This window comes from Haemorhous mexicanus, chromosome 14, assembly GCF_027477595.1.
Source record: "Haemorhous mexicanus isolate bHaeMex1 chromosome 14, bHaeMex1.pri, whole genome shotgun sequence".
Classification (NCBI taxonomy): domain Eukaryota; kingdom Metazoa; phylum Chordata; class Aves; order Passeriformes; family Fringillidae; genus Haemorhous; species Haemorhous mexicanus.
Window position 1 is genome coordinate 14,611,106 of NC_082354.1, and position 15,250 is coordinate 14,626,355.

The window sequence follows — 15,250 nt, forward strand, 5'->3', positions numbered from 1 at the left end:
ACGGATGCTCCGTGCCGGCTCGCCTCTGTGGTGGGCGCTGCCCTCCGCCCGAGCCCCGCAGCGCGGCTCAGCCCGAGTCCGCAGCAGCCCCTCTGGGCACCGGCACCGGCACCGGCACCGGCACCGGCACCGGCACCGGCACCGGCACCGGCACCGGCACCGGCACCGGCACCGGCACCGGCACCGGCGGGTGCGTGTGCGCGCCGGGACCCGCGGCACCGATTGATCCACGGTAACGACTCTCGGGGCCCCGCCCGCGCCGATTTATGAATGGAGCAGCCCCGCCCCCGAGCCCCGCCCCGAGCGGCGGCTCCGGCCCCGCCGGCCGCACGTGCGGGCGGGCCGGGGTGCGCGGTGAGCCGGGTGCGGGGTGTGTGCGGTGCGCGGGGTGTGTGCGGTGCGCGGGGTGTGTGCGGTGCGCGGTGAGACGGGTGCGGGGTGTGTGCGGTGCGCGGGGTGTGTGCGGTGCGCGGGGTGTGTGCGGTGCGCGGTGAGACGGGTGCGGGGTGTGTGCGGTGCGCGGGGTGTGTGCGGTGCGCGGTGCAGCGCGGAGAGTGCGCGGGGTGCGCGGTGCAGCGGTGCGGAAGGTGTGCGGCGGTGAGTGCAGAGTGTGCGGTGCGGGCAGTGTGCGGTGCGGAAGGTGTGTTGAGAGTGCCGGGTGTGCGGTGCGGGGTGTGCGGTGCGGGGTGTCCAGCGCAGGTGCCGGAGGAGCCGCTGCTGCCCCTTGGGACCGGGCACGGTCGGGGAGAAAAACGGCGGGGCAGTGCGAGGTAAGTGAAAGGGGGTGAGGGTAGGAGTTAGGGAGGGGGGTAAGAGTGGGGAGTTTGGTTTCTCCTTGAAGTTGGGGTGTGCAGGGAATTGCGATGTAATCATGCTGGAATGTATGCAGAGTCACATACAGACCTATGTGATCCAGGAAATGAAGTGTTGGTTTCTATTCAGAATTCAGATCATTGCTGGAAAGATGTCTTTGGATTTGTTTAGAGCAGAAGGTGAACGTTTCTGCATTGGGAAGAAGTTCCTGTGACAGCAGCACGGGATGGTCAGGCAGCCTGCTTGAGCCCAGAGCTCACCTGGGAAGTTCTTGCTCTTCCTGCTGTGTGAGAGAGTGTGTGGTCCCACACCAGCCCCTTTCTGACACACCACTGGTACTGCTCCCCAGCAGGGAAGACTGGGGCTGACCTACCATGCCTCTCTCACTGCTTCAGCCATCCAGGTCACAGGTGACAGGGTTTCTTGAGGAGTTTGACCGATACTCTTCCCTGGCCAAACTCATGTCCATCTACCACACAACGAACAGGAGCATCTTCAACTGGACAGAGAGCCGCATTGTTGAGTGGGAGAAATTTGCTGAGCTGGCTAAATATGAGCCAGAATCCCAGAAACCAACAGTGAAAGCGCTGCTAATTGTGGCCTACTCGGTCATTATCATCATGTCTCTCTTTGGGAACATGCTGGTGTGCCACGTGGTGCTGAAGAACAAGAGGATGCATTCAGCCACCAGCCTCTTCATCGTCAACCTGGCAGTGTCAGACATCATGATCACGCTGCTCAACACACCTTTCACCTTGGTAAGTAGCTGGTCTTGCTGTCCCTTCAAGCAGGACAGGAGTCTCCCACCCACCAGAGCTCTGCCTGGTGGTCATAGGCTTTCCATGCACTCTCTCCTAGGGCTGAGGTGGGAACCCAACACCACCAAGCCTAACTGATAACTCTGCCAGGCAAGTAAAACACTGTTCAGCAACCTGTGGGCTCTCTGTTGCTTTTTTAGACTCCAACTCCTAGAAACTCCAAAGTCTATCACAATGTGTGCTACCAAACCCCAGCAAGAGCTTCTTGGGAAAAGAGAACAAGTTCCTGTGTTTTTAATGGTCATGCAGGAGAGAACTAGAGTCCCTTAGTGGGTCAGAACAGTCTGAATGCCAGTCATACTGGGTGACTGGAAGAAAATAGCAAAACTTTTCAGAGATGCCAGCTGGATAAAGGCTTCAATGAAAGCTCTCCAAATCTGACAGTGAGGTTGATATCAAACCGTGGTCCACTTTTTCCAAGTATAGTTGTTAGCGTAATAAAAAGTTTTTACCACTGTTCACAATGTCTGTAGAACAGGCCAGGAGGGCTGTGGCATCACCACTTCATAATCACTGGGGCTTGACTCTATAAACTCTTCTGTAAAGGTGTTTCAGAGACCAGGATAGCTCATCTTTCTATACATTGAGCTGGTCTTTCTATGCATTTCAGGTGAAGCTGCCCAAGCAGCCAGACCCCCTGAGCCAGCTCAGGTTCCAGCTACGGGACTTGATGGAAAACAAACCAAACCCCGATGGATTTGTTTTCAGCACATTTTCTGGCTGATGAGCTGTTGTTTCCCCTCAGGTCCGCTTTGTGAACAGCACGTGGATTTTTGGGAAGGCCATGTGCCACATCAGCCGCTTTGTGCAGTACTGCTCCCTCCACGTGTCCACACTGACCCTGACGGCCATCGCTCTGGACAGGCACCAGGTGACACTGCCTGCCCCTCCCTCTTCTTCCAAGGCTCTGGGAGGAGACTTGAGCTATGATAAGTTTTTCTGTGCGTGGCCATGACAAACGCTGGCTCTGTGTCCAGTGCAGGGCAGCAAGGACAGCCCAGGCCATGTGCCTGTCCCCAGCAATCACTCCCCTTTCATGTGCTATTGTCAAATAGTAAGTTCCAGACTATCAGATTTTATCAGCTTCAAGATCTACCAAAGACAATTTCATGGAAGGTGAATTTCTGCCTCAGCAGAGGGGAGGAAAGCTCAGCTTCACAGGCCCAGCTGGAACAAGAGACATTTCTTATGTAGTTCATATAGAATAAAGAACATACCCTTGAGAGAGGACACTTGGGTAGATATCAGAAAATATCTTCTATCAGAAGATGTCTTTTTTTTTTGACTAGTGTAACCTCCAGATTAAGGAAAACAGTTCTCACATAACAAGATTGAGAATAAAGTTTGAAAGCTCTTCTGAGCAGACTGAGAAGTTCAACATTTCCCATTTTCCAGGTCACTCTAATGAACAGGACATTTTCCTAATCATGGCTGTCATTTTCCTATCATTAGCTGTGTTAGGTTATGTCACAAACTGCCCACTCCTTTTGTGGGCTGTGAGGTCTTTTGCTTCCTGTGGGAGAAGAGTCATGACAGAGTCTCTGTTGCAGGTCATCCTGAACCCGCTGAAGCAGAGGATGTCCCTGACAAAGGGAGCTCTGAGCATCTCTGTTATCTGGCTGATGGCAACCTGTTTCTCCCTGCCCCATGCTGTCTACCAAAAGCTTTTCCAGTATAACTACAGGTGAGTGATCTCCCCCTCCCAGTGAATGTGTGGAGGTCTGGCAGCCCTTGTGCAGTGCCACTCGCTCAGCAGGGAGGGCATCTGAGCGTCCCAGGCACGGGATGGGTGATGTGGGATGAGAGGGAGTTGGTGTAAGGGTGACATCCCACGTCCCCCAGCAGAGGCTGGGGCTGTGGATGAGCTGCCTGGCCTGCACTGTGCCTGGCCTGCTGTCCAGGGTTTGCTCTCACCACCTCCTGTGTGCCCAGATGAGGCTCTGGGTCCCACTCCCTGCCATGTGCTGGGGCAGTCCCAGGCACAGCCTGGCTGGGGCACAGCTGTTGGCAACACACACCTCCTCCAGTGCCATGGCCTTGCCAGGAGAGGCTCTGTTCTGAGAAGGTAACTTTCTCCTGAGGGACTTTCCTCTTCCCTCCTTTTGCCTGCCTCAGCTCAGGTCCCCAGCAAGACCAAGCCCATCCAACTCGCCCAGGCAGGGAGGAGAGAGGGAGTCAAACTGCAGTTTCAAAAAGAAAGAAAATAAATTTCCTGTTGGGAATACCTGTGCTGCCATCATCAAGGCTCTGCAGGGAGCAGGAGCAGGGAACCACCCTGGTTTGTCACCAGGGCTACTGATCTCTATTCCCCAGGATTTCCTACACTGAGTCTCAGGTTGTGACTTCCCTGTATTTCATCCATGTGAATTTACAAAGTAGGACCAACCTTCTCTGAAGCTTGAGGTTCTTCTGTCCAGTGTTACACTAACGAGAAAAACATAGAGAACACACATCCTTCATGAAGCAGGGCTGTGGGGGACCAGTGTGGGGCAGGTGAGGGACCAGTGCTTTGGCAGGAACTGGAGCTGTCCTGGTGTGTCATGGTGCCTCTCCTCAGAAAAGGGAACTCTTTGCTTGGCTCAGCACAATGACAGCAGATGATGTGAAATTTCACATCAACATAAGGACTGAAATACCACAAAAAAAAGAAGGTTCTTATGTAGAGGGAAAGAAAGAAAAAGAAAAAAAAATACAAGCAGAAGCTTATCTCCCCACAAAAGGCCCAGCAATAGCACTTGTCTCTGCTGTCACCCTCTGCCTCTCCTCTGGGAGAAATACAAAACCCAAATTCTGGGGTTCTTTTCCCTTGCAGTCCTTTCCTCTGTGGTACCCAACCTGTTCTATCCCTCTTGTCCCCACCAGCCTGTGGCATTGCTGTGACCTCTCTTGTCTAGAAAACAGTCTGTAACAGTACCCAAGTGGGATTTTTGTGGCAGGTGTCATGCTGCTGGTGCTGCCCTTCGCAGGAATGCCAGCCTTGAGGCCAAGGGGATAATCTTACCATGACCTGTACTTTCAGGCTGAGATCAGCATCCCAGGGAGTGGGGCAAGGAGACACTGACAGGCAGCAGGAATGAGATTTCTATTGTAGACATTGACCTTCTGTATAAAGGTCAAATCTAATTTCCTGCAGCCCAGCCAGATCCCTCCTGTTGATGAGACAGGAGAGTGAGTGCCTGCCTAGGCTGTCACTGCTTTTGGAGTCTGAGGGGCTGCAAGTGGGATGGGGGCTTCACAGCCCTGCCCTGCCTGTGCTTGTGCCTGATGTGGCTGACATAGCCAGGGGATATCATACCTCTAACTGTGCAGACTGTAAACACAGGGCAGGGTTACTCTGTGCTTGCGTTGCTCCGCAGCTGTGCTTGGGGATTAGGGAACAAATTGCTCATGAATGAAGGAACCCTACGATCTGTTTCGGGGCACCTGTCTCTGCTCATCCTTTGGCATGGCCAGAGGAAACCGAGCCCTGTGCTGGCACGAGGCAGCTCAGCAATATAAGGACTTCCAGGACATGCTATTCCTGTCCCTGCTTTCCATTGAAAAAAAATCACAGTTGTAATATTGCTTGTAATAGCTCCTGCAGGGTCAGGGTTCCTGGGATTGCTACCAGGGAGTGGTTAGGGTTCTGGGGTGGGAAACAGGGGCTCCACCAACATCCATCTCTGGCTGCACTGCACAGCAGCCATCTGAGTCCCTGGTCATATCAGAATTCACCAAAACACTGTTCTGTCAGATCCCCTTTGGCAGGTCCCCTGTGCCAGTGGTGAGGTCCCCCAGACCCAGGGGAGGAAAAGTTAAGGCTGCAGTTCAAAAAAGATGATTCTCCCTTCTGCATCAGTTCCCGTCTCGAGTGGTGTCTCCAGGTCCTCCGTACTCGGTGGACCCATTGTCACTGCTCTGACCTCATCCCCTGCTCCAGCTGCCTGTTCTCAGCAGTCTCCTATTTGTGACACAAAAGGCAGCTCCAGCAGTTGAAAACAGGATATTAAAGATATTAATCAATACTGCAGTGGGAGTAGCTTGATGGGAGCTAAAATCTGTGCTGAATAGAGGAGAACTAAAGACGAGGGATGAAGAGAGAAGAGTAAAATGGAATACAAGAAAGAAAAAGAGAGGGGAAAAGAAAGAAAAGGAGAAAACATCCACTGGAAATAAATTCCATTACACCAGCTGCAGGGTGTGGAGGGGACACACAGTGCAGTGAAGGGTGATGGGATGTGAGCCACTGCTGGCCAGGCAGTGGGAACACACCCAGATCCTGGGGCTGGATGGGATGGGACAGGTGTAAGGGGTTGTTAAAATGAGCTGTTGTGTAAGGTTACACTTTCTTTTGTTAGTTCACTGTCAGTGGTTCAACTGGAGCCAAGTGAATAATCATCACACCAGTTTTAAGAGGTAGCAGGAAGGTTGTAGGAGCTGATGGCAAGGGAATGGTGGGTAGGGAAGGGAAGTGAGGTGGGTTTGTCATGCCTTTGAGACATTCTCACAGCCTCCAGCCCTTCCCTCCCCTCCAGAACAGCTTTGACTTAGAGCTGCTGCAGTCACTCTGGCTGAGGGATCCTGTGCTGGGGGCTATGGCAGGGCAAGGGGTCCTGGCTGCTGGGGGACTCAGCAGGGTGGATGCTCCCATGGAGGGCAGGGGCTGCAGGACCAGCCTGAGAGAAACATGCTGGAGCTGTGGCTCTGTGTCCTCCCTCTGTCCACACTACACCTCTGAGCAGGTGGCTGTGGGCAGTGTGAGACCCCCACTGTGGTTTGCCGAGCCAGCAGCACCCATGGGACGGCAATGGCCACATGCCATATCTGTATTTCCTGTTTTCAAGGGAAGCCACTGTCCGGAGTCTGTGCCTCCCTGACTTCCCCGAGCCTTCAGAGTTGGTCTGGAAGTATCTGGACCTGTCTACCTTTCTCCTTCTTTACCTCCTGCCTCTGCTGATCATCACCGTCACCTACATGCGCCTGGCCAAGAAGCTGTGGCTGCGCAATGCCATCGGGGACGTCACCACGCAGCAGTATGTCACCCACCACAGGAACAAGAAGAAGAGCATCAAGATGCTGATGCTGGTGGTGGTGGTCTTTGCCGTCTGCTGGTTCCCCCTGAACTGTTACGTGGTGCTGATCTCCAGTCTGGGCATCAAGACGAAGAACTGGCTCTATTTCGCGCTGCACTGGTTCGCCATGAGCAGCACCTGCTACAACCCCTTCATCTACTGCTGGCTGAACGAGAGCTTCCGCGCGGGGCTCCGCTCCCTGCTCTGCATCTGCCAGAAGGTGCCCCGGCCTCGGCAGCAGGCTCTGCCCCCCAGGGCCGTGTCCTGCCGCGAGGCGTGGCTGGAGCAGGCCAGGTGCAGGAAGGGACCGGCCTCCCAGGCCAGCTGCTCCACCAGGAACCTCCCGACGGCCAACACGGACCTGTGAGCCGCGGCGCTGAGGGGAGTTACCTGGCCGTGGGAGGCACCAAGGGGCATCTCCCAGGCTCTCCTCAGGAGCCAGTATTGCTGCTCTGTTGTTTTACTGCTGATTTTTGGCTTGTCTTACTATAGCCCCTCCTCTGCTTGGCATGGTGGGCACACAGCCTCTCCAGCACTCTACCAGTAAAACCCACGCTGCAGCTGGCCCAGGGGGCAGGGATATGTACAGGGGACATGGAGCTGCTCAGACATTGTGATCTGCTTTCAGGTTTTCCCATTTATTGCTATCAGAGGGAGTGGGCCCAGGTTTCTGTCACTGGCTGTAACACGTGCCATAACATGGGGCTCTGCACAGCAGCAGAAACAATCCGTGATGACAGGTGTTTGAAGGAAGGAGTTGGACATGCAGATGGACTCCATCCACAGGGAGCCTCACCAGTTAGTGTATAGCAAAGCCTCCTACAGAGGTAAGGATTGTTGACAGTGATTTTGCTCTCAGATTCTGCTGCTCTTCCTGCCCTGTCTCTGTCCCACCCACAGCAGCTGGAAGCCAGCCCCAGACAAGGAGAGCAGGGATGCACCCCAGGAGCCATGGCCTTAGGCTCAGATGGCACGATGACAGATTAATGTAGTCCACTGAGAAGTTCTTTTTATTCCAAATATATTAATTCAGTAAAGAGAGCTACACTGGCACTTTATAAAAGGCCACAAAATATTTCATCAGGGCTGTAGCATTCACTCTCTGAAGAATGGAATCATTCTGCATTGTTACTAGTTGCTGTAAAAGTCTCATTTAAACAACAGGAGGGCAAGAAAAGGCCAGGAGGGATGACCTGTGAGGAGCCACCAAGGGCTCTGGGGCTGTCTAGTTGGTGCAAACCAGGTGATGGATTTCAGTAGCCCAAGGGCAGCCATGTCTTCTGGGGGGCTTCTGGTCTGCCCTGGTGATAGCCCAGACAGATCTTCAGCCCAGAGAAGCTGTGGGGGGCCTGGCTGGCTTGAGGGAATAAGAACATACTCCCACTACCTTCCCAGGGGAGAATAAGCCAGACCAAAGAAGGGAAACTAAGGACTGATTTTTATGGGTTTTTTTTGTTGTTTGTTTGGTTTTTTGTTTTTGTTTGTTTGTTTGTTTGTTTTTTGTTATTTTCCATTTATGCAGTGAGAAGGACAGAAAGGAGGGGGATCCTAGCTTCAGGCTTCACTTGACCCCAGCTGGGCACCTTGGGTATGCACTGCAGTGACTGCACCAGAAGAAAACAGCAGAACAAGAGGAGTGGCAGCAGGAATGGGTGAATACTTCATCCCTGAGGCACTTTGCTTGGAGCTCACAATTATTGAACATGGGAATTCAAAGCTGTCTGTGCTGGTTGCCAGCACTGTGCTCCCTCAGTGTACAGAAGGGATTGTTTTCAGTCAAAAAACATCACTGTGAGTTTCTCAAAATGTTAAGATAATCTCTAATTAATAAGCATCGCCTCATTTAATTAGTTAAAGAAGCTATAATTTGTTTTTTTATTGTTCCTCGCTCCTCACTGTTTTGGTGAACAGCTCTCAAACTGCCATGTATTGTCTTTAATATTTATTAGGTTTGTTTTCCTTCCTTTCTTTCTTTAAATGGCTGAATAACCTTTTTCTGGAGGAGTCCAAGCCCTTACTCCAAAGAAGGGGTCTCTTCACACTCCCTTGATCTTTTGCTAATCCCTGCAGTTATCTATCTCTTGCTGTCAGAAATAACCTGGCTGGTTTTCCTTGGATCTGTCAATCGCAGCATCTCCTCCTTGCTGAATTTTTCTCCCCTAAATGGGCAGGATGTACGAGCTGACTGTATCGAATCTCCGTAATGGCTCAGCTATCTGGACTGATAATTATCAATGCCTGAGTGAGATTCAGAACTTTGCAAGCTTCACCCCATGCTTCGAGGCTCCTGAATCACTTAAGGATGCCCTGACTCCCAGCAGCTCTCAGGCAAACATAGAATGAACAATATATAAAATAAAAGTATAACCTGAGCGTCGTTTGACCAGGGCATGGACAGTGCCTGGAGGGCAGGAGGCTGCATCTCTGCTGGACTCCGAGCCAGGCTCTGGAAAAGGGAATCTGTGAAACTCGGCTTCTGCTGGGTCTGAGTCAACTCAGCACATAAATAGATGCTTAAACATTCCTTAATCTGTCTCCATCCCGGCGGGCACCTGTGGAATTGTCTTGCCGAGCGGCGCTGGGATCCCAGGGAGAGCTCCCAGAGCCAGGAGCGAGGCTGTGCTCGGCTCCGGCCGGACAGGGCTGCTGGGGCAGCAGCAGCAGCAGCAGTGCACTTTGCTCCCTGCAGACACCAGCCCGGGACCCGACAGGAGTGTGGGGTGCCAGGAGAACCCGCCGGGAAGCCTCTGCCATCAGGAGACCCCTCCCTATCTGTGGACCGGCAGGCAAAGCCCCCCGGGAGGCAGAACCGCGAGGGAGAGTTTGGAGGGCAAATTATTGAAACACTGAGTCACCACAAGGCTGCTCCAGGGAAACTATTTGAGCACACACAAATCAGCGTGCAAAGATCCAGCGAGACATGTCTGAGTGATTAACAGCCCGAATTTATTAAGGTTAGCTCATGCCAAATGCAGCAGAGTGCCTTCAGCAGAGTTGCTGATGAAGACGATAACAGGGAACGCAGTGCAGGGGATACCTGAATTCCAGAGACAAATCCTCTTATATAGCCCCACCACATAATGAACAAAGAAACCACAACATGCCAACTAGATTAACAAAAAGCTAGCAGAAAAACCCCCACAATGAGTCAGAAAATTAGCTCAGGAAGGAGAGACAGAATACAATTATCATCACTTAGCTCTTCAAGTGGAAAACAGTATGGAGGGGCTGGCCAAAGCATGCTGCAGGGGGGAATGTCCTCAGTTAAATCCAGCTTAAGCCCTGGATGTTGGGGTGTAGGTGGCCCAGTGTCAAACCATCATCATCTTGCACTGAGAAGTAACTCAGCATCTTAGGTCAATCACAGAGCAGGGAAGGAAGAGGGAGGAAGGAGCCTGGTCCTTACCTGGGAGACTGGATGTGAAGGCACACCCCGAATTCCCGCGTGGGAGGTGATGTGCAGCCGCCCTGTGCCCCAGGCAGCAGCAAAGGCTCTCCCTTGAGCCGGGGCACACGGCTCTGCTCTCTCACTGACTGTGGAGACAACCTGCCTGCCCCACAAAGACACCACCTGCCCCCACAGAGCCCACCTGCCCCCCAAAGAACTCCCCTGTCCCCACAGAGCCCGCCGGCTCTCCCCGTCTGCCTCCTCCTGCACCACCCCTGCAAAGGAACGCGTCTGATCTCCCAGGCTGTGCAGGGAGCCCAGGCAGGAATAGTGGCAAGTGAGGACAGGTTTAGCACAGGGCACGGGCTGCAGTCAGCGCTTGGTTTGCAGACTAATGGCATTTCATGAGCTGCCCTGTCCCACCAGTGCTCAGCAGTGATCCCCACCCCAGTTCCAGGGTCTGCTCCCAAACTGCTCCCCTGAGGTGATACCAGAGCTCCCCAGAGCTTGGCTCATCCCAGTCTGAGCTGAGCAGGTACATTGGAGGCGTCTCCTTGCCCTGATGTGCTGCAGATATTGGGTTTCTGCACTGCAGCAGGACTGATGTTCTTTGGGGTCCCTGATGGGATGGGGCAGGGGGCTGGCAGCAGGTACCAAAGGCTGCTCTGAGCAGTGCTGGGAGGGACCAGCCAGAGCAGGCAGAGGTGTGGGCGCTGTGCCTGGGGCTGTGCTGGAGCCAGCCCTCCCTTAGGAGCTCACATGGAGCCTCCACAGGCAGCAGATCAAAAGCGCCTCTTGCCCTGCTCCCCATCCCTGATGTTTTGTTATTTGCCCTGCTAATAAGGGCTGAATTAATGCACTTGGTCCTTGATTGATGTTTCACTCCCCCAGCAGCCCACACTGGCTGATGCTGCTCAGTTCAGCAGTGCCAAATTGTAGAAGTGGAGATCAGCTCTCACTTAACCAGACGTGAGAGGGCAAAAATAGTAATAAACACTCCAAAAGCCACAGGCTGAGCTCTGCAGGAACCAGGTCTGGTTGTACAACACAATAGTCTGTCACTTGAAGAGACTTCTCCATGACAGGCCCATAAAAGTCTCCTTGGCAGATGAGACCAGACTAATTGCTTTATAAAATCAGATGAATGGACCATCTAATGCATCTGCTGGAGACAAACCCAACTGCTTTATGGGACACTGTAAGGGGCAAGTACAGGGAGTGTCCCCATTAATGGAATTCCTGCTTATTGCTTCACAATTAATGGGGCTTCAGAGCATAAAGGTTTATATCCTCTATATCATTCCCACATGCTTTCATTTCATACATCTGCATCCCATCCATGCTGTGTTCTGCAGGCTGTGGGACTTTGGTGATCTCCTGTTTCCAAAATTTCCACTCTACAGGGACCTGCAGTTGGTGTAGCTGATAGCAACAACAGGGATTTTCAAAGCCTCATTTTGACCATTTCTTGCTGTTCCTACAGCACTGCAGAAGTCATTTCCATTTCAAGCCCACACTTGGAGCCAAGCTGAACACCACCATCAGTGTGATTCCAGGTGCCCAGACTGTGTGTACTGTTAGGAGATAATTATGACACCTAACAAAAATGATGGCAGCAAGATTCAGAGCAGCAGATTTTGTTCCTATTTTTGAGACAGTGTTTTTTTGCAGCCACATCCTGCCTCAGGCAGTTTTCCACAGGAATTAAGCAATCAATTAATCAATGTCCTTAACATTTTGCAGCTTCCTGCTCCTTCCACAGCTTATTTTGACCTTTTACTGGTGATACATGTCAAACATGGCAGAATTCAGAACACAAGGAGTGCCTGGATCACTTCCATGATGGATTTACCACTGTTCCATCAGTGGGGAGTTGCAGTAGGCTGTGTGGCTCTGGGCTGTTTTGGACAGTTTAATTTGCTTCTGAGCTGTGATACACTGCTCAGACCTTTCACATTCAGGTTAATAAACCAAGTCTCTCCTAAAGGCTGGAAAGGAATTGAGTTTTAGTTTTTAGCATTACAGTTTTACTTTCACAGTACATTGTCATTCCTGAACTCCTCTTCACAGTTCAGTTATTTAAGAGTTTGTCTCCATTTCCCACCCTGTTGTGGAATTAAACCCACCAGTTGCTCGTGCTGAGGAACAGTGACTGATGCCGACTGTTCCCTCATGGAGATGGCAATGGCTGCACGCCAAATAAAGTCTTTATTGCAGTGTCCCTTTCCACTTTATGTTCATGTTTCTATGGCACGATATGAATTTTTCCCCATTATTAAATTTGACACACGCTGTGTTCTATTTAACAGATTTGCACTAACTTGCCTTCCTTTGCCTTCCATTCAGGAGAATATGAGTATTTGGCTGTCTTGCACAGCTTGCAGGGCAGGATGTAGGGACATTCATTCTCCAGGAGAACTGTTATGATTAGCAGAGCTAATAAAGACCATGAATATTTAGCAATATGTTCAGGCATTTCAGCTATAAATGGGAACATCTTCACCACTTGACTAATTCTCAGCTTCTTTGTGAAACCAAGTTGACAAATTGTTTGTTTTGCCTTTGTTTGTCCTGGTCACTGTGAAGGAAGGAGGGATTGAGGGGGGGTAGGACAAGGGTCCTATTTTCCTATCTGCAGTGTTGAGCACTGCTAACCCATTCTCTGCTCCCCCTCCCCATAGAAAGTGAGGACAGGAGCCCTTCCCCCATTCCATTTCTGTCTGTATTGATGTGTTTGTGCGCACACACACACTCTGCATGCCAAGCTGCCATTTCTAATGCCTTTCTATGGCACAGGTGGTGCAGGGCAGGAGCACAGCCCTGTTGGTGCCCAGGGCAGAGGGTGTGGGGCACATCTTTGGGAAGACCCTCTGGACAGGACCAGGATAAGACCATGGAGCAGAGCAGCTCACAGCCCACCTACTCTTGCTGGAGATGTCCTGGGGCTGGGGCAGGATGGGAGCCCAGCCTGGGGTCATGTCTGCCTTGTCTGGCTTTGGAGGTGACCAGGGCACAGACCTGGGGCACTGCACACTCCTTGCTCTGACATGTGAATATGAACTGGAGGAGGTAAGAAATGATGAACATTGGCTCTGTTGTTATTGTGCTTGATTGGGGTATTTATTTGTAATCCTGTAATTCCTTCAGGCCAGCTCGGACGAGAATGAGGGGGAGTGTGAAGAGGTATTTAAAGGGTTGTAAAAACACTTTATTCTTTTGCTAAAATTCCATCCCTCTTGCTGCTGCATTGGAAGGCAAACCAGCCCAGTGCCCAGGCTATGAGCTCCCATTAATTGTCATGGAGAAACAGCCCGGCCAGGCTCAAAACCCTCATTTACCACCAGGGCTCAGGGCAGGAATATAGCAATTTCATTTGGGATGATAATGTATTTTTGAAGGATAATAATAATTATTGGCATCAGGTTGTCCCCAAAGATTGTTTTTTGCCTCCAGCACAGCTCTGGCATTAGAGCTGGATTTGTTTCCCCTTAGAAATGAACATCTGCTGCCAATAAAAAGAATAAGGACCTTTTTTTCTTTCTTTTTTTTTTTTTTTTTTTTTTTTTTTTTTTTTTTTTTTTTTTTTGTGGTGGATGTTGCTCACAGTTTGGTCCTAGATGAGATGATTTGCTCTCATTAATGCTCTGCCAAGCATTCTGCCCAGTTCCTCAGAGTCTGGTGGCTCTTTTGCCCCCCAGGGGTGATGGTGGCACTCTCTGCACAGGCACCCTGCAGCCTTGGAGTCTGTGCCCCAAATGTGCACTGAGCAGCTTTTCAGCTCTTTCTGAAAGTCCCTGTGAGTGAACTGACAGGTTGGGAAGGTGAGGATGGAAGGAAGAAGAAGAACAGATTTCTGCCTCCTGGCAAACACATCCACATCAATAATGTGCTGCAAAATGTGTGTTTTCCTTTGCTTGTGATTGCCCTCGTGTCCTGCAGAGCCACAATGAGGTAAGAACTGAGTGTGCAGGGGAAGCCTGGGGGAAATACAGAATGAGAAAATCAGAGAAGAAACAGTGAAAACACCACCTGTGGGGAAGGAAAGTGGAGAAGGAAAGGAACTTGGATATGGAAATTCATGTCTCTCTAATGGATTTCAGTCTTCAATTTTAGCAATGGAAATTTATCTGCCTGCCCCCCAGCCCCTGTGCAGGGGCCAGGGGCACATGGAGGGCAGGTGTTTAAGTTTCTTTAGTAGTGAGCCTCCTAGTTAGGGTTAGGCAAGGAAATGAAGGGTGAAAGCAGGGAAGCTGTTTACCAGAGCACTTCAGAGCTGTCAGTCTCATTCCTGCCCTTTTCTCACTGAATGCTGCAGCTCAGACTTCCCTGAGGACTGTGTGCTTACCCTCTCCTGCACAGAAAAGGGCAGCCATCTTCTCCCTGTAACTACAGAATTTCAAACAGTGTTTTAACAAAACACAGTTCTTAATCCAGGTCATCTCAGCCCAAAGCAAACACAGAGCTTTAGTAAAAAGTGCAACTGTGAAAGCTCTTGCTCTGTGCCTCCAGAACCTGCACACGAGGGGGATCCTAGAAAGCTCCTCTGACTTCACAGCCATAGACCATGCAGTCCTTGTTAACACAGGGCTCGTTAATTAATCTGGTTTCAAGCAGGATCCCACCTGGAACACTTAATTAGTGGGAACACCTCCTCACCCTGGCCAGACCCCTCCAGCAGCTCCCCTTTGCTCATGGGGAGAAGGACATGCCCAAGAGAGGGATCTCCTGGGAGAAGGATGCAAAGTCCTCCTGTGACAGGATAAGCTCTGCTCAGGGGTCCCTGTCCACACAAGGACAGGACCATGGTCCCCACCTCTGCAGGTAATTTCAGGGCACACAGGTGAGGTGTCCACACCCCACACATTTCACTTGGGTTTTTCAGAGCAAAACCCATAGGTCAGGAACACGGGTCTCAGCAGGACTGCTGGCTGTGGTGTGTGACTGCTGGGAGCAGCAGGACAGACATCTGTCTGTCCAAAGACAGCTCAGGAGAGGGCCCAGTGTGTGCCTGGTGGGGCCAAACAGCATTCACTGGCATTCCCTGTGCAGCTGGAGGCTCTCCAAGCTGTCAGTGCCTGTGCACACTTTGCATCCCAGCTGGAGGTGTTCCTGCTGGAGGCAGCTGAGGTAAGGACCGGGTACCTCAGCACCCTGACCTGCTGCCAGCCTTGTGAAGAGTG

The 15,250-nt window shown here is 51.6% G+C and overlaps 1 protein-coding gene across 2 annotated transcripts; it reads left to right on the forward strand.

The window, feature by feature from the left end:
- The first annotated feature begins 764 nt into the window (after positions 1-764).
- LOC132333936 (G-protein coupled receptor 83-like) lies at positions 765-12,056 on the forward strand. 2 transcript variants are annotated; one of them, XR_009488302.1, is made up of 5 exons: positions 765-1,571; positions 2,377-2,502; positions 3,182-3,315; positions 6,455-7,509; positions 8,205-12,056. XR_009488302.1 is itself a non-coding variant. In XM_059859513.1 (4 exons), exons 1-4 carry the CDS (start codon positions 1,188-1,190, stop codon positions 7,047-7,049), a joined length of 1,239 nt encoding a protein of 412 aa, XP_059715496.1. In that variant the 5' UTR covers positions 765-1,187; the 3' UTR covers positions 7,050-8,129. The 2 variants fall into 2 exon arrangements, 1 of the variants encoding a protein (XP_059715496.1); XM_059859513.1 differs by lacking the exon at positions 8,205-12,056 and having other exon boundaries at positions 6,455-8,129.
- The last annotated feature ends 3,194 nt before the right edge of the window (positions 12,057-15,250 follow it).